At 61.1% G+C, this 758-nt stretch overlaps 1 protein-coding gene across 2 annotated transcripts in view; it reads left to right on the top strand.

Annotated features, from left to right (window-relative positions):
- Positions 1 to 336: 336 nt before the first annotated feature.
- The window catches only part of LOC102757081 (HRAS-like suppressor 3), a 33,754-nt gene continuing 33,332 nt past the window's right edge, over positions 337 to 758 (top strand). The window contains exon 1 of one of the 2 annotated variants that reach the window (XM_015569830.1): positions 337 to 407. In XM_015569830.1, coding sequence (XP_015425316.1) covers positions 399 to 407 — 9 coding nt within the window. In that variant the 5' untranslated portion in view covers positions 337 to 398. The remainder of the gene's footprint in view (positions 408 to 758) is intronic. The other variant, XM_006772807.2, reaches the window with a different exon arrangement.

The following is a 758-nucleotide window of genomic DNA, read 5'->3' as shown; positions in this document are numbered from 1 at the left end:
CTCTGCTTCTCCCGCCCGCATGCACCCCGAGGCCACTGACCCCTGGGCTCCCCGAGGGCCAGGCTCCCGCCTGCTAAGGCCTTCCCGTGGGTCCCGCCCCGAAGGCTGCCCGTGGGTCCTGTCCTCGTGGGGCGGGTCTAAGATCAGGGCCCACGCGGGCCTGGAGCTGACAGCTGGGCCTCCCATGCCCCGTCCTGCAGTGGGAGCCCGTGTCCAGGGCAGGGCGGGGTTAAGGCTTCCCTCCGATGCTAACTGTTTCCAGGTGGCTCCCAGGCCCAGCCATTCCAGGCCCTGAAGTGGGAAGTCCTTCTGAATAAAACGGAAGTGAAAGCTAGAGTCCACTGGGGTATAAGACCTGTTGCCCTAGAAGCAGAAAGCAGACCCTGCCCTGGTGAACAATGGCTTCGGTAAGTCCTCAGAACTTTCTAGAACCGGCTCTGCAGGGGAGGGCAGCTCCCTGGTATCAATGAGGGCCTCGGGCTGTGTTCCTCAGGCTAGTCTGGCTTTCTAAGAAACAAGCACCCACTTCGGCTAGTCCAGGGGAAGCAGGTGTAGTCTGAGGACCTCTGCGGAGAGGGAAGGGGATTCTGGGAAAACCCAGCATCAGGAGCTGTCATGAGGCTGGTCTGCCAGGGCCTAGAGCTGGGAGGCGTCAGGGTCAAGGTGGATCCAGGCATCTCAGCCCCGGGAGTTTACGTGTTTCCACTCTGGTGCTCTGCCATCCTCATGATGTGACTCGGCTGGCTTGTTTTTTCTTT

The sequence above is a fragment of the Myotis davidii genome, unplaced genomic scaffold, assembly GCF_000327345.1.
Source record: "Myotis davidii unplaced genomic scaffold, ASM32734v1 scaffold826, whole genome shotgun sequence".
Taxonomy (NCBI): domain Eukaryota; kingdom Metazoa; phylum Chordata; class Mammalia; order Chiroptera; family Vespertilionidae; genus Myotis; species Myotis davidii.
This window is presented reverse-complemented; position numbering and strand designations above follow the sequence as displayed.